Source organism: Triturus cristatus, chromosome 5_1, assembly GCF_964204655.1.
Source record: "Triturus cristatus chromosome 5_1, aTriCri1.1, whole genome shotgun sequence".
NCBI classification, from domain to species: domain Eukaryota; kingdom Metazoa; phylum Chordata; class Amphibia; order Caudata; family Salamandridae; genus Triturus; species Triturus cristatus.
Window position 1 is genome coordinate 780,166,324 of NC_140587.1, and position 27,373 is coordinate 780,193,696.

Genomic DNA, 27,373 nt, shown 5'->3' on the forward strand with positions numbered 1-27,373 from the left:
TCTTGGTCCACTTATCATTATGATGGTTTTTCTTAAATTAACTTCTAAATCTAGACTACTGGTAAAACTAATAAAAGCGACTCAAAGGATCTGGAAAGCATTTGCAATCCTTGCTAATAGAACCACGTCATTGGCGTACAACAGGGTTGGTATAGAGTGGTTGCCCAGCTGGCGAACGTCCACTCTATGTTGCAGAAGAAAGAAATCCAGTCCATTAATATAAAATAAAAATGAATCTAAAGTGCAGCTCTGCTGTTTACCGCGTTTGAAGCTCACTGAGGCATTGCATTTTCGGTTTCGACCATATCTTATTACAACTGAAGTATCCCTGTGAAGTTTTTTAAAGTAAAATAATCAAAGGCTCCTCAACTTCCATTACATGTAGCATTTCTCATAGTTTAGATCGGTTAAAGTTGTCAAAGGCGCGGGAAAGGTCCAAAAAAGCTATATGTACAGCTTCTCCTCTGCCCTTGAAAATATTTCCTTCTTATTAGTGAGAGGTTTAAAGACCGTTCTACAGTCCCAATACCCGGGCGGAAGCTGCATTGGACGTCGGACAAGATAAAGTTTGTTTTTGCCCAGTGCTCTGAACTCGTAAAAGAACCCTTCCCAATATTTTTGAAGTTGATTCAAGGAGGGAGATTGGTCGATAACACGTTGTTCCTGTCCTTTTAAAGAATTGAATTATAACTGCCTCCCTCCATGTCGCTATCACAGCACTTAGTATATTAGTAATAATTGGGTTCCATAAAGCGACATTGGCTTTAATGATGTTCGCTGGCACGCCGTGAGCACTTAAGGCTTTTCTTAGGGGAGGTGTCATGATTGTATGGTTTCTTTCAGTGACTTCAATAGATCTATTGTAATTATAGAGACCATAGGAACAGTGATTATCCGCATCTTCCAACTAGATGGTCCCCATTAATATCTGAAGTGAAAACCTCAGCAAAAAAACCATTCATGATTCAGCAGGGATGTTATTCACAAATTGTAAAGTTGCTATGATCAGCAAAATAAGGAAGGCTTATAATATCCCAGAAGCTCCTAGGGTCCCTGGTAATGCTTGTTGCTTTATAGATCCGCCCATGCAGCTACCCTTCTCTCATCTTTGCAAGACTCTAAGGCCGTTTTATAAGTTAGGCAAATTTTCCTAATAAGAATAATATCACACCGTGTCTACTTTAAGGCCCGTTAGGAGTTGTTTGTGGGTGATGAAGCATGCTGAGTTAAACCATCTATGCACAGATGTGTGTTGTTAATTTTCTGGGTAATGAGGGCAGGTGATATCTCTTGACTGATGGAGATGTAAGAATTCATGATGGAGCTAATATCAGTGATTCATATTCCCTACAGACCATGTCTTTCGTTAAGGAGGGAGTATCTATTTTCTCCCATTTGATCATTGCGCCATTATTTTCTCTATAAGCCAATTCACCTAGCTGAATGCAGTCCGTCAGACCTACATTGTAAATCCAGGTTTAGGTGGAGGGGACTGTGTTCACTCATATAGCTAACAATGATCTGAAAATCATTGGATAAAACTTGCAGATCAGAGGAGATTGCAATCAAATCAATAGTTCTACCTTGTCTTGTACCTGTGAAAGTTTAAATATGTATCTCGCCTTTTCCTGCTAAATCGCCAGCTAAAAGTAAATTCTGTTTTGTGAGTAGCCCAATTAGGTTATCCTCATATGGGCAATGTTGGAAATGTGACCTGTTTTCCTCTTCAGGGTCCACAGCACCACATGCCGAATTTCTACTAAAATTGCAAATAGCGATGTTCAGGTCTCTTGCCCATACTGTTGATAACTGCTTTTGATATTGACTGGTGAACTGGGTCGAAGTATCGTCTAGGAGATCTGTAATCTCTGAATGAATATCAAACATATTATTATAAAAATGAATGAGCAATAAATCGGTCTTTCTAGGAAAAGAATAAAGCAAAACTTGAAACCAAGCAGAAAAGATTATAATCAATACCCAAACATAAAATATTAGTTGAAATAAGGATCACAATACCCCCTTTGTGTCTGCCCACATAAGAAGGAATGGCCAGTTGACAAAACGTAGGAGACCATCCACACAAGTCTTCGATGGCCCATGTCTCTTGGCAATAGATGATGTCATAATTTTTTATAAAGTTCTGCCATTCAGGGTTAGACAGATGACAGCTATATTCCAGAAAATAAAGTTTTTACCGTTAGTGATACTACTCCTTTGAATTAACATACCATGCAGTCCAACTGTAACAGGCGTAAGGTTTTATTTTATACTTGGACTATCAACTTGTGAAGGGTTTGAAACTATAATGTCTTTGCTTTCCAGTCACTCAGCAACATGTGCGGAGTCCAAGGGAGCATATCTACTCATTAAGTCCAGGTATGAATTCTTCCGCCTACTTTTGCCAAACAGTTTAGTCATTGTAGCAGTGTTTTGACCAGTGTTGTTTTCAATCAGTCAGAGTTTTGTAAATCGCGCTATCACCCGTTAGGGTCTCAAGGTGCTGGGGGGGGGGGGGGGGGCAGCTCCATTGGGGTAATTCGAAGAGCCAGGTCTTGAGGTCTTTCTGGAATTGGTCCAGTGTTGGGCTTCGCTGTAGGTGGAGAGTCAGCTCATTCCATGCCTTGGCTGCAAGGTAGGAGAAGGACCTTCCACCCACTCTGTTGCTGCGGAAGCGTGGGACAGTGGCTAGGGAGAGGTCTGCTGTTCGTAGGTTTCTCTTGGGTGGGCCAAAGAGGTGGTGGTTGCGGTATTGAGGTCCAATGTTGTGGAGGGGCTTGTATGTGTGCGTGAGCAGCTTGAAAGTTATCTTTCTTTCAACGGGGAGCCAGTGGAGGATTTGTCTGGCTGTGGCATTCTGGACGGTCTGGAGTTTCTTGTTGATTCCTGTGTAGAGGGCGTTGCTGTAGTCCAAGCTGCTGGCGATGAGGGCGTGAGTGACCATTTTCCTGGAGTCAACGGGTATCCATTTGGAATGTTTTACGTAGTACGCGGAGGTAGTATGTGGAGGGTGTAGAAGCATGCAGAGGAGACTGCGTTGATCTGTCGATTCATTGTGAGCGATGAGTCCAGTATGATGCCGAGGTTGCATGCATGGTCTGTCTGGGTGGGTGGGTGGGTTTCTGAGGGCGGGGGGCCACCAGGTGTCGTCCCATTTTGAGGGGGTGGTGCCGAGGATGAGGACTTCTGTTTTCTCTGCTTTGAGTTTCAGGCAGCTGTTCTTCATCCAGAATGCAACGACTTTCACCCCTTCGTGTAGGTTGTGCCTGGTGATGTTGAGTTCCTTGGTGAGGGAGAGGATGAGTTGGATATTATCCGCGTAGGAGACTATGTTGAGCCCATGATTTCTGGCGATGGTTGTGAGGGGGGCCACTCAGACGTTAAAGAGGGTGGGACTGAGGGAGGATCCTTGGGGAACTCCACATCTGGTCTCTTGGTTCTGAGAGGAAGGGCGGGAGTCTTATTCTCTGTGTTCTGCTGGTGAGAAATGAGCGTATCCAGTCTAGGGCTTTTCCTTGGATGCCAGTGTTGTGGAGTCTGGTGACTGGTGTCAGGTGGAAGATGGTGTTGAAGGCTGCTGAAAGGGCCAGGAGGATGAGGGCTGCTGTTTGGACTTGGTCGTCTGTGGCGGCAATGAGGGCTGTCTCAGTGCTGTTGTTGTTGCGGAATCCGGATTGGGAGGTGTCTAGGATGTAGTTGGCTTATATGAAGTGTGCTAGCTGGGTGTTGACAGCCTTCTCGATGACCTTGGCTGCGAAAGGAAGCCGTGAGATGGGCCTGAAATTCTTGAGGTACGTCGGGTCTGCGGAGGGTTTCTTCAGGAGGGGGTTGACTTCAGCATGCTTCCAGTTGTCGGGGAAAGTGGCGGTCTCGAGGGAGCAGCTATTTGTCCGACATAGCTCGGGTGCGATGGCTTTGGTGGCCCTGTGGAAGATGTGAGGCGGGCAGGGGTCTGAAGGTGATCTGGACTGGATGCTCTTCATGGTCTTTATGGTGTCTTCTGTCGTGAGTGGAGTTGGCGTAAGTAGGGTCTGTTGGGTGGTGTCGCTGGAGGCGGGAGTTGGGGTGGTGCTGAGGTCTTGATCGTCGAAGTTATCGTAGAATAGAATCTTGCGGTGAAAGAAGAAGCTGAGTCTGTTGCAGAGGTCGTGGGAGGAAGGGACGTCCTTTGTTTCACTGTTGGGTTTGGCAAATTCCTGTATGATGGAGAAGAGTTCCTTGGTGTTGTGGGTGTTGGAGAGGACTTTGTCTTGGAGGAAATTCTTTTTTGTGGTTTTGATGAGTTGGTGGTGTGCCAAAGTGGCAGTTTTGTAGGTGTTGCATGTTTCTGGAGTTTTGCTATTTCTCCATGTCTTTTCCAGCTGCCGGCAGGAGCACTTGGATACTTGGAGAACCGGGGTGAACCAGTTTGCTTTCTTGTTGTGGTCTTCTGGAGGGGGGGGGCGGGCAAGTGTGTTGGTACACTTGGTGATCCATCGGTAGAGGTTCGCTTGCCGTGGTGCTGGCGTCTGTCATAGTGGGGGGTGGGGTGCAGGTGAGGGCAGAGGTGAGGTGTTCCTCTGAGACTTTGTTCCAGAGTCTGCGTGGGGGCGGTGAGCGTGCTTGTGAGCAGTGGGTTTTCTAAAAGAGAAATGGATGCAGTGGTGGTCAGTCTAGAGATGTTCTGTGGTGTGGTTGAAGGAGATGCTGTTTCCTCCTGCGAAGACTTGGTCAAGTGTGTGTCCAGCGGTGTGGGCGTGGGTGGAGACAAGTTGCTTCAGTTCTATGTTGGTGAGGTTCTCTAGGAGGGGAATATTTTGGTTTGTTAACTGAGTAGAAGACAGCAGGAGGGTTTTCCATTCCCTCCCCAGATGAGGTAGTAATTGAATATGAATTTGTAGGGCCATGATAATTTGCAGGTCATGACAGCCAGTTTTATTATTTGGCAAAATAGGTGGAATATGCTTATCCGTTCTCAAGGCACTCACAACAGACCTTGTTTGCTGGTGCGACATGCTAGTAGAAATGATTTAATCTTCCACCAATTTCAGGAAGTCCTGGATTTCTTTAAATATCTTGGAATTTTATTTCCAGTAATGAAAGGAAAGTTTTGCTGTAATTTGCCAATTTAATATCTAGCATATTTATTGCTGCTATTTCGTCCCCCTCCACTTGAGGTGTAACAGAAAAGCTTTTAGGCATTAACTTTGCTGATTTTAAGGATGAGCTGTCATTTTTTTTTTTTTTTTCCTTTTTAAGAGGCACTGTGCTTGTTTTCGCACAGCGACTACTAGTGGTATTTCTCATGAGACCATGTGTTGTGTAGTCCCTATATAGAGCTGAATTTGCAGTGCCAGTTGTACTGTATACCCCACTGGCACTGCCACATGAGTCCCTGTGTTGGTCTGTTGCCATAATGTGCTTATCAGCAGATGTTATGCTTACTTTAGTGGATGAAGTCATCACACGGGCCTGAGTTTGCTCATGTGAAATGGTAGGTGAATTCAAAGAGTCCCTGAACAGAGCCTAGTCTCTCTTCCACAAAGCCAATGTTAAATGTAATTGCCCCAATTACAGTTGTCAAATAGTTTGTTATAGAGGTCGATCCAGATACTTCCAGTTCTTTTGGCCTTTTAAGCTTGTTGGCCTTTCTTTTACCCATGGTGTACAATAGAGAAAAGAAAAGCCTACTTTAAGACTTGATCTGAAGAGGACTTTAATTGTGGTAGCTGGTGGAGAAAAGAGGGGAATTGTACCAATAGGTCGTCGGGCCAAGAGGATGGGCCGAGCCAGCCTTGTCCAGGCACGGATGGGTCCGCTGTTGGCCCGGTCCTCGCCCAGGCGCATTCCGCTCCACGGGAGGCCTGCATTCAACTTAAAGGCTGCGCGGTGACTGGAGGCCCACTTAATGAGGGCAAAGCAGGCTAGTCCTTGAGGTCCCCAGAGCAGACTGCAACAAAATGTCACTAATATGTTTGGTGGTGATAGTTCATGGGCACATTGTGACAGGGGTGGAAACAGCTAATGATTCTGCAAGAGTTGATTTGGGGTGGTAGGAATCCTTTATTGATGTATATGGAGGAATGAGGTCTTTGATAAAAATGTATTACCTGGAAATATAAGTAGGGTAAAACAATTTTGAAAAGAGGCATTTGCACAGCTAATGCAAAACTCATTACATGAATGAATTGCATTTGATCTTGATCCCATGTCAACATGTAACAGTAGCCAAGAAATATTGGGTAAAGTATATCACACGTTGTATTCAACACTTTCAAGGAGTATGGTGACATGGGTGTCAGTGGGGTTTCATTGATGATCCATTCAAACTTCTGAACTGTGGGGAGGATATATTCTGCTTGACAGGCAGCTTGCTAGATTGGATGTGTGCTTTGTACAAGCTAATGCCACCAATTTGGAAGACTTAATCTTTTTTTTAACTTAGTTCCTCTTTGTGGGACACCCGGGGGTGGTTCAATACTGTGGTGTGACAACTTTAATTCTGTGTTAAACAATGTGCTTGAGTAATCTAAGACATTAGTCTGAAAGAGGTCAAACACAGAGGACTTAATGTGTGCTAGGTCAGCAGGGTATGGTGGACATCTGACAGAAAGAAGCTTCATGAACTGCAGAATACATTTTTATTTGATTGGTAGGTCCATGGTATGTTTACTAGATTGAACTATTTATGTGTTAGTGGAGAACTTACAAATAGTGTTGAGTTGGTCTGCTATGAAAATGTTTCAAATTAGGTGGCAAATGGAATAGGGTTCCCTCAGGGAGACTTGTTACTAAGACGCAGGCTCAGAGCACTTATGGGAGAAGATGTAATTATTTGACAAAAGTTGCAGGTAAATGAATGGGAGGCTACAAAGTTAATTGTGAGGGCACATTGTATAGCAGAGAGCTGGGTATTGAGGGCAGTTCAGCAGAGGAACACGTATGTCTGAGTGGCAGCCCTAGAAAGCTTGTTTTCAGTAATGATGAGTCTAACACGGCATTAAAGGGATCAAATATTATATTATTTGGGAGTACAGGCATCCACTAACCTGCCTACCTGCAGCCTAATCGTCCTCAGCAGACAAGCTCAGAATGCACAAGTATTTAATCGCGAATGTCTTCTATGAAGTGATGACCTGGATAAGCAAACAGCCTTTTGAATGCTTTCTATCGGGAATATATCCACCCTAAAACTGAATTCTTAATAGCCTCATGGCACATCTGGTTAGTCTCGCTATGATCTTCAACTTTTTGCACAGATGGGATATCCATAAGGACAATAGTCTGTTTTCAACATGATTGGCCTACTACAAGGATAAGCTCTAAATTTTTCAATCCCCACATGCTAGCCAGCATCTCCGTTTCAGCTGGCCTCAAAGTCCTGGGCGCAAAACCCACAATAAATTCTGCCCTCTCATTGCAGTGTCAATACTGCACCTAGACCACACACTCGTGCACCAACTGTGACAGCTTAATGTTTCCTTAATATAGGGCTGTAAAATAGGTGCCGTTGAAATGAGTTCCTTCATTTTATTAAATACCACCTGACATTCCACACACCTTTTAACCAGAACTTTATTTCTTAATAATCATCGGAGACTCTCTGTGATCTTTCCAAAGTCTTTTAAAAACTTTGAGTAAAAGTTGCACCTACGAGTAAAAGTTCACCACTGCACCTTCTCGTTCGGCAGGAACACGTTGAAAAATCTCTTGACAACTCTTTTGGTTTTGACATCTTCTTTCGTTAGCACATGTCCTAGGTATTCCACTTCTTGCACTCTAAAAAAACGCCCTAATTTATTTAATGTTGCATAATTGCCAACTGAACTCTCCATAAGATTGTTGAGTCATATGGCTTGTATGTCACTACCAAAAAACGTGAGTTTCATCAGGAAAGGTCACAACATTTTAATACTCTGGACATGCTTGTGATAATCATTTTAAAGCTTGAAGCAGCTGATGCCTGGCCGAAAGGCATATGGCAAAACTATTAAGAGCCAACAGGGGCAACAAAAACAGATATTTTGAAGCGGAGTCTGAAGCTCCCTGATGATATGCAGCCCTAAGATCAAGCTTTGTATACCATTTGGCATAACCTACAGTACAGATAAAATCCTCAATTCTTGGTAACGGGAAACTTTCACCCTGCATGGCTTTATTCACAACTCGAATATCCGTGCACATGCATAAGTCATCTAAACTCTTTTGAAGTAAATTCAACTCTTATCCCAGATATGTCCTCCTCAAACAAGAATACTTGCACTTTTGGCCCTACCCTTAAATCCATTTGAACTTTAACTTAATTTTACTAACTCAACATATTGATCCCCCTCTTTGCCACGTAGATCTTACTTCTGATTTCACGTTGTTTGAAAGTAGTACCACCCAGAAATACCCAACGAAATCTATGATGCTGTATTTAAAGACTACTCTGCATATATCGGGTGGCAAAAGTACTCTTGTGCAGCAATTTTGTCAACTGAAATAATTTTGACCCCAGCTCCCGTGTCTACCAACATTTCTATGCATTTAAGGATCATTCCTACGCTAACTCTGTGGTCTCCACGTTTTTCACTAGCTGAATGTATTTAGAATTCTCTACATCACTTGCCAAAACTAAATAATTTAATCTGCCAGCAATACACTCGCCCGTGTCTTCACTAGTTACACTCCGGACATTGACTCTGTTCCCATTCCTACAAACTTTGCTATATTGACTTACTCGTCTACACTTTCTGCAAGTTTGACCAATTGCTGGGCAGTTTCTATAGTTAGTTAAATGTGTACTAGAAAGTACATGTCGGACCGTTTGTGGTGGACCTAATTTGTTGCTTTTGTTAAACAGATTGATTATCCCCCTGCACCGTTTGATGTAACCAATTGCTTAAACTTGGTGTTTTGAAGCAGCATTGATATCCATTTGGATTTCACAACCGGATGCTGTCACGCAGGTATCCAAAATTCTACCATCTTCATGCAATATCTCGATGCTCCTTGCAATATCCAGTGACCTGCCTAATCTGGGATTTTTACATGATAGCAGCTTTTCCTGTCTTGTTTTTGAATTCTACCTTGGAAATAGTCGATCTCTCATGGGTTGTGGTGCAAAGCGCATAAGTTCACAGCTTGCACCTACTACTTTCAAGGCAGTGACAAGTGTCTGGATTCATTCAGCTCTTGGACGCCTGTAAAAAAAACAAAAATGTCCATATAGACCACTAAATTCTTCTGACCTTAAAATGTTTTTTCTAATTGTTCCACAGCTGTCTGATACTCATCCAGCCCCTCTCCTTGCTGAGCGACAAATGGTGGTGAATGTTCAAAGACATTCTGTTTCTCATTACCTCCATAATAATACATGAAGCTTTTCTCCTATCGGGTCTGTGTCATTGGTTGTGCTCAGATAAGCATTAAAACATCTAAACCAGTTACTCCATGTAACTGGTGCATTTCCAGGATCCTGCAGGAAAGGTGTTGGTGGTCGATAAGTTTGCATTTTGGGTTTGGAAAATTAAAGAGAAAATGCTTGAGGTATGGGAAATGGATTATGATATTAAATCACACCTCACGAGTTCACATTGACAAATACAAATAATAATCAGAGGTGACTATTGTGAATTCTTGTTGATCTGCTCCACTTTTGTTTGCAGATCACTGTGGATCTCACCTAAAATATCTCCTACTATACTGTGCTGATCACCGAAGCTCAAGTTGAACACTGACGTTCCTCCTAGTACGATGTGCACATAAATGAAATTAAGTTGAACATTGTATCACACTGCTCAGTTTTACTTCACTGTCCATTCTCCATACTTATAAAGATCCAGGAGATGGCGCACATTACAGGTTGCAGCCCTTAACAAGTATAATGTACGGCCCTTCTTAACTTTATTTCGGTTCCAGGCCTGTATAATTATAAACTTCCATCAGAGGATGCACATTAAAAATGTAACTTGAACAGGCAGGAAGCACATCTGTGCTCGATAAGCCTAGATATGTCATGCCAGCTCTGGCTATGTAAGGCTAGCTCCATGTGAGGCTTATGAGGTGGACAAAGGTGGTGTGAGGTGGGGAACACTTTACCTGTTTAAGACTTCTGCATTGGAGAGCGGGCCGAAAGGTGGCAGATCTCCTAGAAAGTGGCGGGTCTGGGGCACAAGTCCTGCCCTGATATGAACTCTGCTTATTGATGTGTAGAGTCTTTGTGGAGACTGAGATGCAAATGTCCATTACTGGGTAAACCATGCAACAGAAGCCTGTAAGTCAGAGACGATTCTAACCAGTGACTAGCCAACCCTCCCGCGTAAGGAGAAAAATCATACACCTTAACTTTTCAATGCGTCGTCGCTTCACTTACAAAAGGCTCCGATTTTTGCTGGAGACCTTGTCTTGTGTTCCCTGGAGACGGACACTCCTCGCCAAATTGTATTGATGAGTGTAGCACTGCATCAAAGTGGTCCAGTATTAATTTATTCGGAGGCACAGGCTTTCACTGGCCTGCCAGCCTGCAACCTAATTCCCCTCAACCGACAAGCTTTGAATGTACACATTTTAAATCAAAGTTGTGTTATAGGGAGCCATGATCTCCTTGAGCACATCTCGGTCACAACCCACTGTTTGAAAAGAAACAACATTGCAATCTTCAGGGAGGTTGGGAGGTTGGTTAAAGTTTGGGTATAAGGAATGTAAAATCAGTATTTCCTGGGATAGAATTAAGACGGGGAAGCTGTTGGTATGACTAACTCAGAGCGAAGGCCTGGGTCATGCAGTAAGCTCTATAAGGAATAGTGACTGGATAATCTGACCGTAAATGTACTCCTAAAAACTATTGTAAGGAATTGTACTCTGAGTTACCAACAACATGGTTTGGGTGCATGAATTAATTTTTGGAGGAGACTGGGCTCTTTCACTTAACTTGTGACCAGTAGGGGGTGGGGTGTTTAGATAATTTACTAACACCAGTCGAGGTTTAAGTGTTCATTTGAGAAATGCTGAGAGGAACGAAGCTAGGAGCGGGAGCTGGGTGGGCGTGGGGTAAAGGGTGCCAAGGGGAATTCAGAGTATATGTCTGTTACAGTGAGATGGTCTATTGCTGAACATTCCCCAGGAATGCATGGGGATGTTATAAGTTTACTGCGAGTAATAGAAGGAGAAATAACAACATTGAATGTTGCCATTGTTGATGCAGGAAATACTGCTAAACCTGTTTCGACCAAGCTGAGGAAAGATCTGCTTGACAGCAACAGCCCTCTGTCGCTAATGAAGGCAGATTCTAAGCTCTTTATCAAGATGTTAGCCTGTAGGCTGCAAAAAGTGGCGTCATGGCTTGTGGACAGGCTCAGGCAAGTTTTATGGATGGATAGAGCACAACGCTGAATCGTATCTGCAGCAAGTCTACAGTGGGATTTTGTTTGGAGTGCTGGTGCTATGAATTTACGTGCAAGTTTTATTAAGGTGCGAAAGCAGTGGCGTAACAAAGGCCCATGCAGTGTGGGTGCCCCCTCAGCCCAGTACACTAGCCTGAGAGCTCCTGTGTGAGTCCAAGGGGAGCCCTCCATTAACTTTGCAGGGGGGGCCCTCGAGTTTAGTTATGCCACTGGGAGAAAGGTCTATGTTTCCCAGATTTCACGAATGAGGCCAGCCAAAGAGGGCTCTATGCAAGGTTGCCCTCTGTTACCTGTTTGCCATGGTCTTCTAACCATTGGTGGGAATGCATAGGACCTCACAAAAAGGCATATGCAATAAGATAGTGAACACCACTCACATGCTGTCACTCGTTGCCAGTGAGCTCTTAATCTGTCTACTTAATTTCGAAATATCAGTTCCTGTGAAGCAGGAAGAGGTCATAAGAATTGGCTTGATGCCCTGGGTGTGAATTGGGGAGAATTGTCAACATTCCCACTTTGTGACTCAGTGGTTAAGAAGAAGAAGGAATTGCCATTATTAGCTCTACTATGGGAGCTGAGGCTTAACGGGTATTTAGAAATCTGAAAATGCAAAAATCCTGCATGGTCAAGTTAAGCACAGATCCAAGTCTGTCCTGGAGTGGCTGAGGGACTTCGTGGATTTTTGCATCACTTTGCCATGATCAGTTATGGATTGGGTAGCATAGACCAAGCTGTTGTTTCTTCTCATTTATCTGTACATCTTCCAGGGTGTTTTGTCTGCTATCGAAATCTTTCTTCCTTCAACTAGATAATTTACTCAGGAGACCGATATTGGGTTGAGAAGTCAGAACACATCCAGTGCTACTAAATAGTGGCACAGCTACAATTTACTGCTGAATTACTTGTGGATGGCTCAATATATGAAAGTTGTTTCTTGTTGAGTGTGTTGGTGGCGTGAGCTGTTTGAGCTGCAGGAAAATATGCACTAAGTTCGATTTTTGTGGAATTGTCCCCCAAAAAATCCAGAAAAAAAGAGTTGAAGGTATAATCGGGCTAACTCTTTTTGAGCAGCACTGGGGGTCTGCCGACTTTTGCAGCAGAAACAACTCATGTTTACGTAGGAGTTGTAAAGCTATTGGTAGTTTTATATTCCAGTACATTTTGTTAAGTGCAGGAACATATTATGCTAACCAGGAGTCCATAATTAAAATACTTTTAGAATGCCTAAGAGGTCAGGAATAAATAGGATTATTTTTCAGACCTGTTCCTACAGTCAAACATTTTCACCTTACTAGATTTGACTCGTGCTGGTAAACACGTCCGGAAGAATATTGGGTACATTTACATTTAAGCTTTCTCAATTTAATGTGATGCATTACACTTACTTGACACCTCTGCTGCTGCAGAGCATGAATGCATGTTCTCTGCAGAGAGGACTTCTTTTGTATAATGTTGGTATACCCTCTCATACAAATCATTTTTTATCAGAAGCAGAGTTGTGCAAATCAAAAGAATATCTTCTATATCTTTTCACTTGGTCGAAAGGGGAAAACCTGAATAATAAACTGGTGCTTTTTAACTCCTTGATAGATAAGAGGTACCTTGTAATTTCATAGAACGCTTGCAAGGCCCTCACAATTGACTTTTGGTTACGATAACTAGGAATGTTGTCATCTCAGAAATGGAAGTTATTATTTCCAGCAGATATCAGACCTCTGCAGTGTTGTGAAGAAATGGATGCAGTGAAGCTGATTGTGCATTGTAAATCAAGTTGGCACATTCCAAGTGGATTATCAATAGAATTGTTCTGTACAATACAAGTAATGAAAGGAGGCCCAGAATTAAGAAATATATGATTGTAGGAATGTTTAGTGGGAATGATCTGAGCTCAAATGCTTGTCCCGTAGTACCTGCGGGACATTATGACGGTTTGCAGTTAATGGTTTGGAACTATATAAATGTCATATTGATGTCTGCGAGTTGTAAAGGTTTTGATTGAAATTCAACAATAAAATACATTGTAAAGAAATTGTTCACACAGCATCCAGTTAATGGCTTGTGGATTTGTGTACATTTTCCCAGCTTCTCTGGAGAAAGTACTAATGTAACTTGATACTGGTTATTGGCGTCTTCCAACTTCAGTTGGTATTTTTGTTTAAGCCGAATAATTTCTTATATTTCACTCTACATAAATACCACATGCACACGCGTGTTTTTTCTGCATCATTTACCCCCAATACCTTTAAATCGATATGCAGGGTGTAGAATCCCCATTGCCCAACACTCGGGGCCTACTGTTTGAGACAACAAACATTCATGTTTATTTTGTTCACAGAACAAGCTGGCCCATCCCCTGTATCTATTCAGCTGCCAGTTTACACTGTCGCAGTATGGTTGTGGGAATGATAACTGTCTGCTGGCATAGCAAGATTTGAATCCTGTGTACGAGATGTTCAAAATGGGATATGGTGCATTAATGGAAAGTTAGGGTGAACCCTAGAAATACAGTGAGCTGTCCCCTTAACTTTGATTATTGACAATGGTTCAAATATAAACATGTGTATATGTTTGTAAATTGTAAAACTTTTTGGCAATTTATGATCCTCATCGAATGCTCCTTTATTGTAGGAAAATACACGTAGAAGAATAGAAGCAGTATTGGCGCCTGTTTGCTTTCAAAAGAAAATGTATCCAAAAAGATATTTGCAGCTTGAAAAAGACTGATGAATGTGGATAAAATTTTGCTAAATTATTATGCAATTCGCTTTCCAAATAAAATGTTCCCAAAAGTATTTGCATCTTGAAAAAAATGCTTAGGTTACAGGCAGTTTTGCTAAACGTTCACCGAACTATTCTGCAATTTTAAGGACAACTTTAAATAATATAACCTGATTGATGCATGCCAATAAAGAAAACTATGAATAGCAACGTACTGTAAAGCTATTACTGGCAACTTGTAAAAAAAAAAAAAATAGGGCCCCATTCTTAGTCATAAAACCGCACCGCCACATATTTATTAAGGTTTATTACTCTCAGGAATTCACAAACGTTTACAGTACACCCGCAAACTTGCACCAGTTGCAGTTTTTCTGGGTATTCCGAGCACACATTAGTGAATTTTGTTTTTGCATGAGTAAATGTACAACAACATATTCACTAATGTGAAATTGGCTGAGCAAGTGCTAATTAACCTGTTAACTTTTTTTTCTTCGAGGGCGGGAGGATCTTTTCCCCGAGGGGAAACTCCTTTTCCTGGCTTTGCCAGGATTAAGTATTACATTGATTAAGTATTACATTTCTAGCCGTTTCCAGAGTGGAAGGGGTTGGAGAGGAGTTTGTAAATACCCATAAATATTTAAGTTTGTGGGTTTGCACAGTCGCTCTGTGTTTCCGTTTTTAAACCATTGCTTCCAGCCCCTGAGTTCATTTGTCCATTCACATTCGCAAATCTTCAAGGTAATAAATCCTTTGAGTGCAATCCAACTTTTGTGCATAGAAGCCAAACAACGCGTAAATAGACTTTAAGAATTGGGCCCATACGTTTTTGACTCGAACAAGATCTTTCAGAATTTATCTGGTTAGAACATGTAAATGCCCTGTCAGTGATAAAGGGGTTTGCAAGCAAGTGAACTGAAGTCTAGTCAGATAAGTGATTTGTCAAGTGACCATGCGACAAATGACAATGTGCTGAAGTGGAGCGCGTCCGCCATGTTGTTGATCCTCATCTAGCAACCTAGGCACTGGTCCACAAGCATAATCTGGATTTATTTCTAATAACCTATTGTGAAATAGAGCAAATACTTAAAAGTAAGTTTGTCAGGGGAATTCACAAGACGCTCTTCGAAAGCAAAGTAAGAAGCGGCAATGGTACAATTAGAACAATAATCTATCCTGTATGCTAGTTTGACAGAGTGGGTGGCCAAAGCCAAAACCCTTGCCTACTTTGGTAATCTATGAGATTACATGTAACTAAAATACCTATCTATAACCATTGTGATAACAACCAGCTGTTAAAGGCTTACTAGCTTTAACAAATGCTTTTCACAGTTAATAAGCTTGACCAACTTCCTTTGTCATGTTTCATAATAAGCAGACCAAACCTATGGCATCGCACATAACGTTTTCCAGTGCACCAACCAGGCTTATAGCTTGTCAGCAAAACCAATTTAGGCCTACAGTTTTGAGCGCAAGTTTTTCACAAGGCAACTACCAGACACCCAGTCATAACATGTGAAAAGTAAACCAAATTGCAGGTGGCTAAGCAAAATACTATCTCTCCTAAGGATTCTCACAGAGCAAACCTTCTATATCCATGGTTTATCACATGGGTAACCAACACCAAAGCCATTGCCTACTATGGTCATCTGTGAGATCCCAGGTGACAAAATAGCTGTTTGCAGGCTGTAATATTGAATAATAACAATCCACACTTAAATGCCTATTGACTTTGTATGCTTTTCGCTATACATATTGCAGGCCTAGCGCCTTTATCATAACATTTTATAAACAGATCAGGCCTGTAACTACTGTGATCATTGATTTACTACCATAACCTACTCTGTCGTGCTGTATCAAGTATAATCTTTACCCAAGTCAAAAAGTGCAGTACAAGGAGTATTTCTAGTGGAAGCACACCAACTTTGCCAAACAAATCCTGTACTCTGGGGAAAAATAACATGCATGCAGCCTAAACCCCTCTCTTAGTAGGAGGATTAGTGTAGCCCTGGTCATCCCCATACCTCTCTCAAACACAAAACTGCACTCTGAAGTCTAAAGTTAATGATGGAAGAAGACTGCAATACATTTCTCATGACTGCCCTCCTCCCATCTGTGGTTGCTGCAAGAGTAAAACTAACACTGTACATAATCTAGTTATCTAAGAATTTAAAAGCATTATAATCTTGTGTGTGCCCATAAACGTTCAACCTCAGGCAGTCATATGGCTGCTGGCTCAAGCAGCTGAATAAATGCACAAAATAATCACAGCTGCTTGTAGCGGAAGCACTTTTTCCTGGGGAAGAATACAACTTCTGCCCAATTGAAAAATGTACTGCTGGCTATCAACATGCAGCAGAGCCAAAGCCCCTCTGTATTACTCCTGAAAGCTCTTTTTTGGTTTATCAAATTAAGTCAGGCGACAGCTGTGCTGTCATGCCAGACCTAAAAAGTAGGAACCTCCAAGAATATTTTCCTAAACAAGACTTTCAGTCAAATGTATTTTTTTCTATGTTCAGATATCTAACCGCATTTTAAAGATCTTGAGAGCGACATTTTACAGAAACAAAACTGCTGGCCAAATAAGTTTGTACATAATAATAACTTTTTACTTGGCACCAAATACTTTAGCTATATTGTGTTGCGGAATTGTAAACAATTGATTCTGCTAATTTAAAAATTCATGGTTTTCTGTTGATTGATCAGGAAAGTATGAATTTCTTACTGCTGGGATTCAGAGCAGACCTCTGAATCGCAGATTAGAGCCGGATTGCAATACACATTTACGTTTATCAGCTATTTTAACTGCTTGCTTAATGCTATGAAGGTCAAATCTGCTATGATGTGGCATTGAGTGGTAGGTGTCATTTTCCAACTTCGCCTCATAAGGGTCGGCCCTTATGAAGTCCCGTATGTGTCATCATTTGGGGTCATATTTTACCTGTGTGCATCTCTACCGGAGTCAGTTGTATCGTCAGAAAAGGTCTTATTTCATTTCAAGTGTTCTTTTGGATTTAGAAATCACAATTAAATGCTTTGCTCACTATGAGACTAATTCCTGAGAATCGGGAAAGCAAAATTGTAGACTTTTGTGCAAATCCGACTGTACTCCTGTGAAATGTCCATTGGAGGAAGTATGGCGGATAGGTGCATTTTTTTTCTTCCCACCTGAAAATAATTTTTCTTTGCAAAGTAAGTATTTTAACATTGGCTTTGAAATCTTCATGCAGTACTTAATTTAAGCCAGTGGTTTCTGCAGTTCGGCACTGGGACTTAATTGTCAACACTTATGACGGCTGCCACATGGTGGCACTGTTTGTATAATTTAGAGATGAGCAGAACAGATAAACAACTAATACCTGCCACCCAAGCTATTTTTATAGCTTTGGGGGGCCTGGAATAGTCGGAATTGTTACACTTGTAACAGTGTGCTGCTTAGTAGTTCTGTAGGTACTGTCATTGGCAACTCTGGCTTTTGCAATGGGTAGTGCATGCTGCAGAGGCCTCCTGACGTGGGCCCTGGCACTTATTTTTTCCCAAATTAGGCACTGTCTTCATGTAAATATTTGAACTTTTCTGTAAAAAAAATTAGACCGGGTTTAATTCCAGGATTCAAAACCTACTCTTAGTACGATCAGGGAGAAGATGGCATTTTTGTCAATGCACTCTCAGATATGTAGTTGACTTCATTGCTTATCTGCTTCGGTGGCATTATATATGTAGTTCATGATTTTGCAATAAATGCAGTTTATTTCAGACTGTATGAAGCAGGGCATGTGGATTGGTTTTTTTTCCCATAGTTTCACAAATCCATTCAGAACTAAAGAGTATATTGAAAATGGTATTCGAGTGAGAATACATTCATCAAGAACGTTTTATCCTTCATACAATGTTGTTTAAAAGTATTTAAACAACAGAGAGCTGTATGTTTTGTTTTGTAACAGGAGCATTTCAAACATAAGTTTCTTTATATAAAAAAAAATAATAAAACAGTACTGTGCTTGGGGTCTAGTTTAGGTCAACTCACAGAAACTAGGATATTAATTGGGGAAGAGGCATAAGAGAATTCTTGAGTCTGGCATTAACCAAGACCTTTTGATTTTATTAAAGACATATGTATATAAGGTCTTCCAGTCACCCCTCTTCAACTATGGATCTGTTATTGTCATTCACATTTTTTCCACCTACTGCAGCATAAAGCATGAGGCAGTGTGTCAGCACACTTTTGCCATTGGCTAATTTCACTGTGGGACAGCATTCTGCCCCATCACAAGGGGCCCATGTACACACAGAGTTGTTCCCTCCAGTGTCAGGGATTTCTATAGCACTGTTTTTATTTTTTTAAACATCAGAAATATTTTGCTTTTAGCCATTTTGTTAGATTGGCGAAAGTCAAGCAGCTTCCCTGACAATTGAGGTTTGCGAAAATCATGACCAAAACAAAAGAAGCATTGACAAAGCCAAAAGGTGATTAGCCAATGCCAGATAAATTGGCTTTTCTTATGCTTGTTCTAATTGGGGCAGCACTATAATATGTGAACAAAATAAAGGGACCCAGCCTTTTGTTGTGTGGAGTTTGTTTGTTCCTTCACTTGGGAAAAACGTGTTGTTTTTCGTAAAACCCTCACCCACCAGGGTTACCCCTTGGTGGCATGCTTCATCATAGGGCCCTTCCCGTTCCGCTACGGAACTAGGCGTGCTGCGACAAGATGAACTACGCGGGTGCACTAAATGTTATGACTATGTGAGGCAGGTGAATCTGCTAGGGAGGATTGAGGTAAAAGGAAGGTGTACGTTAAAAATACCTGGCTAATGGGTGATGCTGCTTTATTCTGACCCCTAGTCAGTTTGGTCAAAAACAGGGGAGAAAATTAGGAGTCATGGAGTTAATGTTCCCAAATCCTAATGGTCGACATGTTTCTACCCTACCCCTCTCAGCTATTCTTCAGGACCTAGTGTAAAATATATGTGATACCTAGTTCCACTCCTTCAGTTGATCAACTAATACAAACTTTTTATACAGTGCTCAATTGCACATATCTACACAGGTGCAGTAAGAATTCATACAACCTGGTAATCCTACTGTAAATTATCTGAAAGAAAAAGTGAAAGAACACTAATTATTTTGTCCCCACATCTGTTTCGCCGTTCTGCAAGGGCGTGTTCAGTAAGCCCTGCATCACAAGTGTGCACCCCTTATGTGGGAAAAAACAATTGCAACTTGTCTAAATGTGCAGCTGTGAATCCCCGTGGCACATCTAGTAAGGTGGTAACAGTAAAATAGTGACTTTGGCATATATTTGGACACATCGCACTCGTGAAATATATCACGCATCCACTGTAATTGTCAGTGTCTCATATCGTGGCTGTAGACTCAGGTTCCCGACCCAATGATATCACCCATAAGCATGAGGATACGCAGTAGCCTCGAAACCCTGTCTGATACATATACCCTGCAATATAAAAACCCTACCCCAGTTAGGCCCCCTCCAGTTAGTAGTTCAATACCATAACCAGTGGTTACCACACTGGCAATAAAAGGGATGGATATATATCCTCCTGTGAAGAGACATGTAAGGTTGGTTGACATCGTGTATAGCAACAATTAAACTATGTATTAGAAAACTTTCAAATTGAAGTTGTGACTATGGTTCCGCAGATCGGAAGCACATATAACAATGCCTATTCACATGTACATTCATGTAACGTATTTCACTTAAGAAAATGCAAATAAAAAATACTTGCAGAAGAAACAATTGATGGACCGAATGCTGGACAATTCAAACATTCACACCCAGTCACAAGGATCTGGGTTTAATCCATCATTCTTTTGTTCACCACACCACCCCAGTTTGGACCTAGCCATATGCAAATCTGTATTGACCCTGTTCCTTGTGGGAACAGTCCAGCCCGAACTGCCAAGCCAGGTCCTCCCTGGACAGGAAACAAGCATCCTGGGACCGGTTTCTGGGCATCACCCTTCATCAGCCAGGCTAGCTTGAATCCAGTGGTGTAGTGAGCACGGGACCCACGTCTGGGCATACCCTTCCCACTTAGGGTGACATATGCAGAAGAAACAGGTTCGACCTGGCATGGCAGTTCAGTCTGGACTGTTCCCATGGGGCACAGGGTCAAGACTGATTTGCATATGGATGAGTCCAAACTGGGGTGGCGTAGGGGGAAAAAGAACGATGGATTTAACCCAGATCTTTTGACTGGGGGAGAATGTTTGCATTGTGAGCATTCCGTACATCATTTGTTTGCTGTAACTCAACAAAAAATACTTGGCAAATAAATCGTGGCTGTAGACTCCCAAACCGTGAAAAAAAGGACATATAACCTAAAACGAACACACTACATACTACACGTACGTTTCATAGATGAAGCCTAGGCTCCATGGTTCTTCCAACGGGAAGTTCTGCTTGTAGTCAAACGTTGTTTTTGAAAAAAGTAGAACGAAACTCAGTAAGGATGGGATTCAATTAGAAAAGGGATTTTGGCCATCCTTAGTCGTCGGGGCGGCACCTTCGTGCCGTTCCACTCATCTTGTCAAAGTCAGAACTCTGTTAAGTTATCTACATCTAATCCGCTCTGGAACGGCATCTCGTTTGTTCCCGTTGCGGTACAGGGCTAAAATGTAAACCGCGAGCACGTATGCATGCCTTCGTATTGTGTTCAAAAAAGACTAGCGCGCTGTGTTACCAAAATGGCCACCGCGCTATGGGCAATAGCCTTAGACCCGGAAGTGAGGACCTTGGGCAGGTGAAAGTGATTGTTTATTCTCACTTGGTACTCCTCGTTGATGCCTGATGATAAATTAGATTGTTTATCCAACTGTTGGTGCCTCATATGTAGAGCCCATTATTTAAAAAGGGGGGGGATTACTTGTACTGAACACCGTTAATTGCACATTTCAGTTACGTATTCTTATAAGTAGTTACCCAGGACTAGATCCGGTTAGTGATTCCGGAGTCCTGTGTTGTAGTAGTAGTAGGTATAATACAGCTCGCATAGTAGGTGACCTTGTAGGAGGAAAAATGTGTGAACACTGGGTTCATAATCATTGAGAATAATTATTGAGAAAAAACGTGAAACTATTATGGGGAGCCCCTGGGTGTTTTCCACATCTTCACTTGCAATCCTTCCGGTGACAAAGTTGGTTGCAATAGATATTTTCGAACGAGCCATTATGGGGAACGTCCAGAGACGGTCATCACTGTATCTGTTAACAGAACCGTGTCTGAAGGATTTCTGTGTTTGTAGTGTATTAATGATCTCATTCTGGTGTTGTTTGGTGCTTGATGTCAGTTGCAATTAAATCTATCTTACAAAACTACTGCATGGAATGTTGTCATTCAATCCCGCTACGTGTGTTTTTAATTCGAAAACCCATCTTTGCTCCTTCTCGAACGGTTTTTTGTTTCTACTGTCTCATGATATTCCATTGATTCTAGGACTACCCACTTGAAATCTTGAATCGTATGTTTCTTTTCTATGTAATGGGCTGTCATTTTTGTGGTTGTGCTCCCACAGCGTACATTACACCTATGTTCGCAAATTTGAGTTCTTACTTTCCTAGTGGTCATCCACATGTAGTGACAGTTGCATGGGCATGTAATCATGTATACAACCCTCTCTCTGTAGCAATTTGAAAATTTCCTGAGTTCCCATGTGATCTTGTCGCTCAGTGTGAGTTTTGGTGGGTTTAGTTAGTTGGCAGATACTACAATTGCCACATGGGTAGTGTCCTACCACGAGGGCCAGGGTCCCTTGAGTGGTCATCCTGGTGTTGAATGGTTGTTTTGGGCATGTGCGCACAAGGATGTTCTTCAAACTCTTGCCTCTTCTGTGTGAGAATATTGGGCGTGGTATTGTCATTGACCCACTGTTTAGAATTTGCCAGTTTTTAATATTCTTGGAGACCGCATTTGCTGCTATACTGTATGTGGGAATGCAAATGGACGTCTCTTCCTTCTCTTTTGGAGAAGGTGGTTCCAGGAGGGACTCCCGGTTGTTGTTTCAGGCCCTTTTATTGGCTCGTGTGATCATTCTCCTGGAATATTTCCTCATGATCAGTTTCTGTGACAGCTTTTCCTGTTCCTTGTAGTACTCTAGTTCTGAACAGTTCCTCCTCAGCCAAAGGAACTGGTCAAAGGGAAGATTTTCCCCTTAGGTGGCGGGGGTGGAAACTCTCGTAGACTAAAAGGCAATTTTTTGCAGTTGTTTCTCATGTGTAGTTGTTTTCAGTTTCTCATTCTCGTCCACTTTGATATTCAGATCTAGGAAGACGAGTTCTTTCCTGCTCGAGGTACAAGTAAACGTGAAGAATTTATCCTGTGTATTAAGCCAGTGAAGAAAATCCTGTGCTCTGTTTTCGTCTCCTTCCCAGATCACCAGGAGATCGTCGATGTACCTCTTCCATAACTTTCTATGGTTCCTGTATGGGTTTGGGGATGCAAGAATCTTATGGGTCTCAAGGTGATGGACACAGAGGCCGGCTATGCTAGGGGCGAAGATACGACCCATGCTAGTCCTGTGTCACTGGAGATAGTGTGTCTTCAAAACTATAATACACGGGTAGAAGGGTTTTCTTCATTGTGTTTGCCTATTTACAGTTTGAAGCTCATGGAGTCTGATTTGCCCAGAATCACCCAATTTGTTTTGTTTAAGGCCTTGTAATTGCATATCCCTCCCGTTCTTCAGGTTCCAAGGTAAGCAAGTCGACCGCAAGACCACACTTTCTCCTTTGCTGTATGAACTTGCTATTCTCGGTTTGAAATTCTGGAATCAATATTGCATGTAGCATTATGGGCGTTGGATTTTTTTTTTTTTAGTTCAGTTAGGTTAGGGGGCCTAGCATGCATTTTGCCATGACAAACCTAAGTGACCCAGGATCAGTTCGTTTGAGAGTGGTTGGTACATACCACCTTTACAAATGGATATGCTGATTAACCGGGGAGACTTTTGAGATCCTTGTGCTTAGCTGCAACATGTTATAGGAGCAATTTAAGTTCTGTTTATCAATATCTCCTAATTTTTGTTAACAGGAATGGCAGCAAAGAAGAGGAAATCTACTTCAGTTGAACCTGCGTCAAAGAGGCGGAAGCTAGTTTCAAATAAGAAGTCTTCTGCGACAGCTGAGAAAAAGACCGTCTCCGCCGATGAATCTTTTCGATCCAAACCTAAGCTGAACAAGAGCGTGGAGAAAAACAAGGCGAAGAAAGCTTCTAAACAACCAACTCGGTTAACAAAAAAAACACTCCACAATAATGCTGAACAACCAAAAGCAATTGCGCTTAAGTTGAAGCGAAAGTCCGTCAAAAGTAAGGTGCAGTTAAAGAAAACGGTTCTAAAATCGACGGAGTTATTGTCTTCGAAAACTGACAGCCAAGTGTCTCTACGGTGCCAAAGCATAGTTTCCAAGTCTTCCAGAAATAGCCTTCCCAAGATCACAGAGACTCCACCCAGAGCCGTTTCCACAAAGACCGCTCCTGTTAAAAGCAATACCCCGTCTCGGTTAAAATCTGTGGCAAGTGGAAGAAACTTTCTCCCCGACACCTCCAGTGTTAAGACTGCTAGGCCTCCTGTGCAGAAGTCTACAAAACCGTTAAGTAAAGCTCCGTTAAGGATCATCCACTTAGAGAATACTACTGTGACACGTGACTCCAGGTCAAAGGTCTCCTTGCCTGCTACTGAAACTGTTAAAAGATCCGCACCTGCTGCTTCAAAGAACATTTATGAACTGAAGGCAGGGGAACCAAAAAAACAACTCGAGGGTAATGCGACGAGCCCTCTGCTGGGTCGGAATGCCACCCAAGCAGTGACAGAACTGCGTTCCGACGAAAATAGCATTCGACCCGAAACTGGCACGCGCCGTAACGTCAGGCCTGGCGACGTAACTAGTTGTAGTACCGCCCCCAGAAATATAAAAGTGCATTCAAAAGTAAAGGCGGTAAACAAACGGGTGCAAGAGAAGAAGGCGGCAAGAGCTGACCCTAGATCTAAACAAACCAGCGGGCACAATGACCTTCAGGGAAGGAAGTCCCAGCGCCAGCAGCTGGTTTCCAAGGTGCCTCTTAAGTCCCTGCAGAAGAGAGGCACAAAGGAAAGGAAGGGCTCTAAAAGTAGGTTAAACAGCGCACCCACAAATGATCAGCCGCCTAAAGCTCAAATGAGCAAAGGTTGTGCACTGAAGAAAAAAACTGAACAAAAAGGCAAAATCAAGCCATCTAGTCTTCAACCGAAAGTGGAAGTCAATGGCACAAAGCAAAAAAGTAAAACTGCCGAAAGCCTGAAGGAAACCAAGCACAAGGCGAATGTTTCCAAAGTTGATCCTAAACTAGCTGATGGCACTAGTCCTTCTAACGAGTTGCCGAAGGCTGCAGTGTCTCCAGAGAAGAGTCTTCATCTAGAGGAAGAAAAGACCATACAGCAGCCTCCGGTACCAGCTCCTTGTCGTAAACCGAGAAAGGAGAAGGGTAAGACGCCAAAGGAGAAACCAAAGGAGAAGGGTACAACTTTGAAGACGCCAAAGGAGAAGAAAATTAAGGACAATGAGGCCCCCAAGAAACTTGCTGGTCCTAAGGTGAAGCGCAAGTTGAAGAACCACAAGGCTTCAAAACTGCAGGAAGCTGTCCCAGAGACTGCTAGCCTTCCTGAGACTGATCCCAAGGCGAAACGTGTTAGCATCCTTGAGCTCTGTGGAGAAATTGCTGACGAAATAGAGTCTGATACAGTGGAAGTGAGAAAAGAAGTTCCTGATGTTCCACGTGAAGTGGAGGCTACAAAGCCGCCTGATAATTTGCTTCTGCAGGTCGAAGCAGAAATCCAAAATCTGTCGGGAGAAGAGGTGAAGCAGAGTACCCCAACTAAGTGCTTTTTCCCCAGCAAGAAAACACTGCCTGTAAAGAATAGACTGAACGGGAACTTGAGCCCCATTATGAAAAACTCTAAATCGAAGGAACTGAAACCATGGAAGAATAATCACGTGATCCGAAATACTGTACTGAATCAGTCTGCACTCCCAAATCTGGAGCTTTTAAAAGGGAATGCATCATTCCCTTCAAAGGAAACCCAGGCAAGGACTACAGACATAACTCCGTTATTTACAGATAGGTTGCTTGTGACACCACACAAGAAGGGGAACCAAACTGAAAATTCAGGCAGGTTAGAAACGGTCTGCGTGAAGGGGAATACGTCCAAAGAAGTACTGCAGTCTTCAGCTCATTTACCAGTGACTCGTCTGGATCGTAATCTGATCACGCAGCAAGGGATTTGTTTGGAAGCACTTGGAACAAACGAGATACCTTTTGTACCTTCGAAAAGAACTGTGGAAAATGGCATGCTGGAACCGGCGTTGGATGAGGTAACTTTATTTTTTTGTGGAAGAAATGTTCACATTTCTTTTCTCTGCATATATAAAAAGCCATTTTCAATTGTATAATACACATTGAGTCACACTTTCAAGCTAGGAGGATTTTTTTCTGTATAATTTGTACTTGGGACCATTGAAAATCTACCGGCATGGTAAGTTTAGCGATATGGACGGTGAACTGCAGTGTTGGTAAGGGTAGCTATGCAAATTGCTTTCAACAAAACAAACCTTTTAGGTAGGGACTGTTCAGAAACCTTGTTCATAGCCTGGTCCATCCTAGGAACAATCCAAAATATATTCTTAAGCAATGGGGGAGTGATTGTCTTCCCAAGGTTGGATGCAAATGGAACACCTCTATATTTCATTGGTTGTACAAGGAGATGCTATTCTTCTTGGACATTGTCTTGCAATTTTCCTGTGAAGATAGTACTAAAAAGGTAACGTTAAGTGCCCCATATTCAATCAATCAATCGGGGTTCCTACAGACCATGGCCAATCGCCCATTATAGACTCAAGGTGCTGTGGGTAGGTGGGTTCTGCAGTTCAGTCGAAGAGCCAGGTCTTGAGCTCCTACCTGAATCGAGGCAGTGAAGGTGATTGCCTGAGATGTAGCAGTGAGGTAGGAGAATGATCTTCCTCCGGCCGAGGTCTTGTGGATCTGTGGGATAGTGGCCAGGGCCAGTCTGGCATAGCGGTGATGTCTGGTGGGTAAGTAGAAGGCGAGTCGGTGGTTGAGGTATGCAGGTCTGGTGTTGTGGAGGGCTTTGTAGGCGTGCACAAGGAGCTTGAAGGTGATTCTTTTGTTGATCGTGAGCCAGTGAAGGTCTCAGGTGACCGGAAATGTGACTGTAGTAGGTGGATGTCCAGGATAAATTTGGCGGAGGCTTTCTGGATGCTCTGCAATTGTTTGGGGAGTTTTTGGGTGGCACCAGTTAGAGTGCGTTGCCCGAGCTGACGAGCAGCTGAGTGACCCTTCTCCTTGACTCGGTAGGAATCCACTTGAAAATCTTCCTAAGCAGTTGGAGCGTGTGGAAGCAGGAGGTTGAGACAGCATTGATTTGGGGGTTCTTTGAGAGCAAGGAGTCCAGGATGATGCAGGGTGTGTGTGTTTTTGTGTGTGTGTGTTTGTTTTTCAAGCACCTTTGGGCTACCAGGAGTCGTCCCAGGCAGAGGAAATGATGCCCAGGATGAGGAATTTGATTTTGCCGGAGTTGAGTTTGAGGCAGTTGTCCTTCATTCAAATTCCATCTTTACTCTTTCAGGTTCCACTATTGGTGGTTTAAGTCTTTTAGACTCTGTTGACATAACTGATGCATATGTCTTCTCAGATTCAAGCACGTTAGTTACTGAAAGAAGACCATGTGAAGATTTGTTAATGCATGTTATGCAAATAAGGGGGTTACAGTGTCCTGAATATTAAATAGACTAGATAATAAGGCAGTGTAGGGATGCCCTGACCACCTGGACTTTGTTGTTGCTTCGATCCTGTTGGACTCTTGTTGCAGCACCTGCTCCTGTGAGAGTCCCACGGGATTGACAAACTATTTTAAAAAAACAAAAAAAGGGGGTGGGGGACCTGAATGTCTGTGGTGGTTTCATGCGCAGGGGATTAGATTCAGGGCCTGTGGCCAACAGCACACTATGTGTGACGGAGATTGGCATATTTACATGTGGTAATAAAATATGAAAAACTCTAGAATAAAAATATAAAAAACCTCTAGAAAATTATTGAAAAAACATAGGTTAAAGGAACAGTCTAGTTTGGTATGGTAATAATGTGTTTCTTTACATAAAAAAAAAAAAAATCTCGAATTCACTGAACAAAAACAAAGGTTAAAGTGATCTTACGGTTTGGTTGCTAATATGTTACTGTGTATTAAAATAAACCTCAGACATTCACTGAAATAAAGAAAGGTGG

At 42.4% G+C, this 27,373-nt stretch overlaps 1 protein-coding gene across 4 annotated transcripts in view; it reads left to right on the forward strand.

The window, feature by feature from the left end:
- The window catches only part of ESCO1 (establishment of sister chromatid cohesion N-acetyltransferase 1), a 226,426-nt gene that overhangs the window by 24,659 nt on the left and 174,394 nt on the right, over positions 1 to 27,373 (forward strand). For 3 of the 4 annotated variants that reach the window (XM_085605782.1, XM_085605786.1, XM_085605785.1), the window contains one exon: positions 23,129 to 25,446. In XM_085605782.1, coding sequence (XP_085461908.1) covers positions 23,131 to 25,446 — 2,316 coding nt within the window. In that variant the 5' untranslated portion in view covers positions 23,129 to 23,130. Of the gene's footprint in view, positions 1 to 2,325; positions 2,380 to 23,128; positions 25,447 to 27,373 lie in introns of all 4 variants that reach the window. The other variant, XM_085605784.1, reaches the window with a different exon arrangement.